The sequence below is a fragment of the Penaeus monodon genome, chromosome 15 (genome assembly GCF_015228065.2).
Source record: "Penaeus monodon isolate SGIC_2016 chromosome 15, NSTDA_Pmon_1, whole genome shotgun sequence".
Classification (NCBI taxonomy): Eukaryota; Metazoa; Arthropoda; class Malacostraca; order Decapoda; family Penaeidae; genus Penaeus; species Penaeus monodon.
In genome coordinates this window covers 28,596,303-28,597,096 of record NC_051400.1, presented here as the reverse complement: position 1 = coordinate 28,597,096, position 794 = coordinate 28,596,303, and the positions used below count along the sequence as shown (strand labels likewise).

Sequence of the window (794 nt, the reverse complement as noted above, 5' to 3'; positions counted from 1 at the left end):
ATATCAATTAATGTCGAAAATAAATTTAAACCCGCCATCCGATGTGACATGATAAAAAAAAGTTTTTTTTTTTTGTTAGCATCCCCGTTGCGATTTATAAATTAATATCCGAATAAATTCCGGATATGAGTCGATCCTCATGATTTTATTGACATAGTGACAAAATATCAATATCCGACGAAAAAAAAATCCTTCTCATCCGCATTTACATAGAAGTAAACCGGTCATATTGTGATATACAACGCTTTGATTTATCACTAAAAGAACACCGATAGATGATTTATCGTCAGCCTCCCTCTTTACACAGCGCGGAGGGACCCTGCGCTGTGTTGTCACCGAAGCCTCTCAGTCACCCAGCAGACGACGGATTCAGGTCACGAGAGGAAGGGCACTTTTAAATCATCCAAAATGCAAGCTTCAAATAGCAGTTCCGATCCTAAGAGGAGTGATAAGATTGTCAGGTGATGTATGAGGTGTTTTCGAGACTTTCGTTAGCTTTGAAAAGGAAAATGGTTTAGGGTAATAGGATGTTCTGCCTAGGTCTCAGGTTGAGATCAAAGTTCCTAGTATGTTGGACATATTGTAAAATAACGTGTGGGATATCGGTGACTTCAGCCTATCTAGCCTTTGGGTTCCTACTCTCAGGATATCATAGTATAAAAGAAAAAGATGCTTTTCAGTTTACACATAGTCTAGTCTGGTCTTGGCATGTTGAATTTTACTCCAGACTGGAAGTTTTGGTAAATTTGCAAAAAGACGCAGACACAGCTTTTGGATATGTGGCTATATTCAAT

At 38.5% G+C, this 794-nt stretch overlaps 1 protein-coding gene across 1 annotated transcript in view; it reads left to right on the top strand.

Moving 5' to 3' along the window:
- Positions 1–305: 305 nt before the first annotated feature.
- The window catches only part of LOC119581914 (protein Asterix-like), a 2,855-nt gene continuing 2,366 nt past the window's right edge, over positions 306–794 (top strand). The window contains exon 1 of the mRNA XM_037930078.1: positions 306–461. Within this exon, the coding sequence (XP_037786006.1) occupies positions 409–461 (53 nt within the window). The 5' untranslated portion in view covers positions 306–408. The remainder of the gene's footprint in view (positions 462–794) is intronic.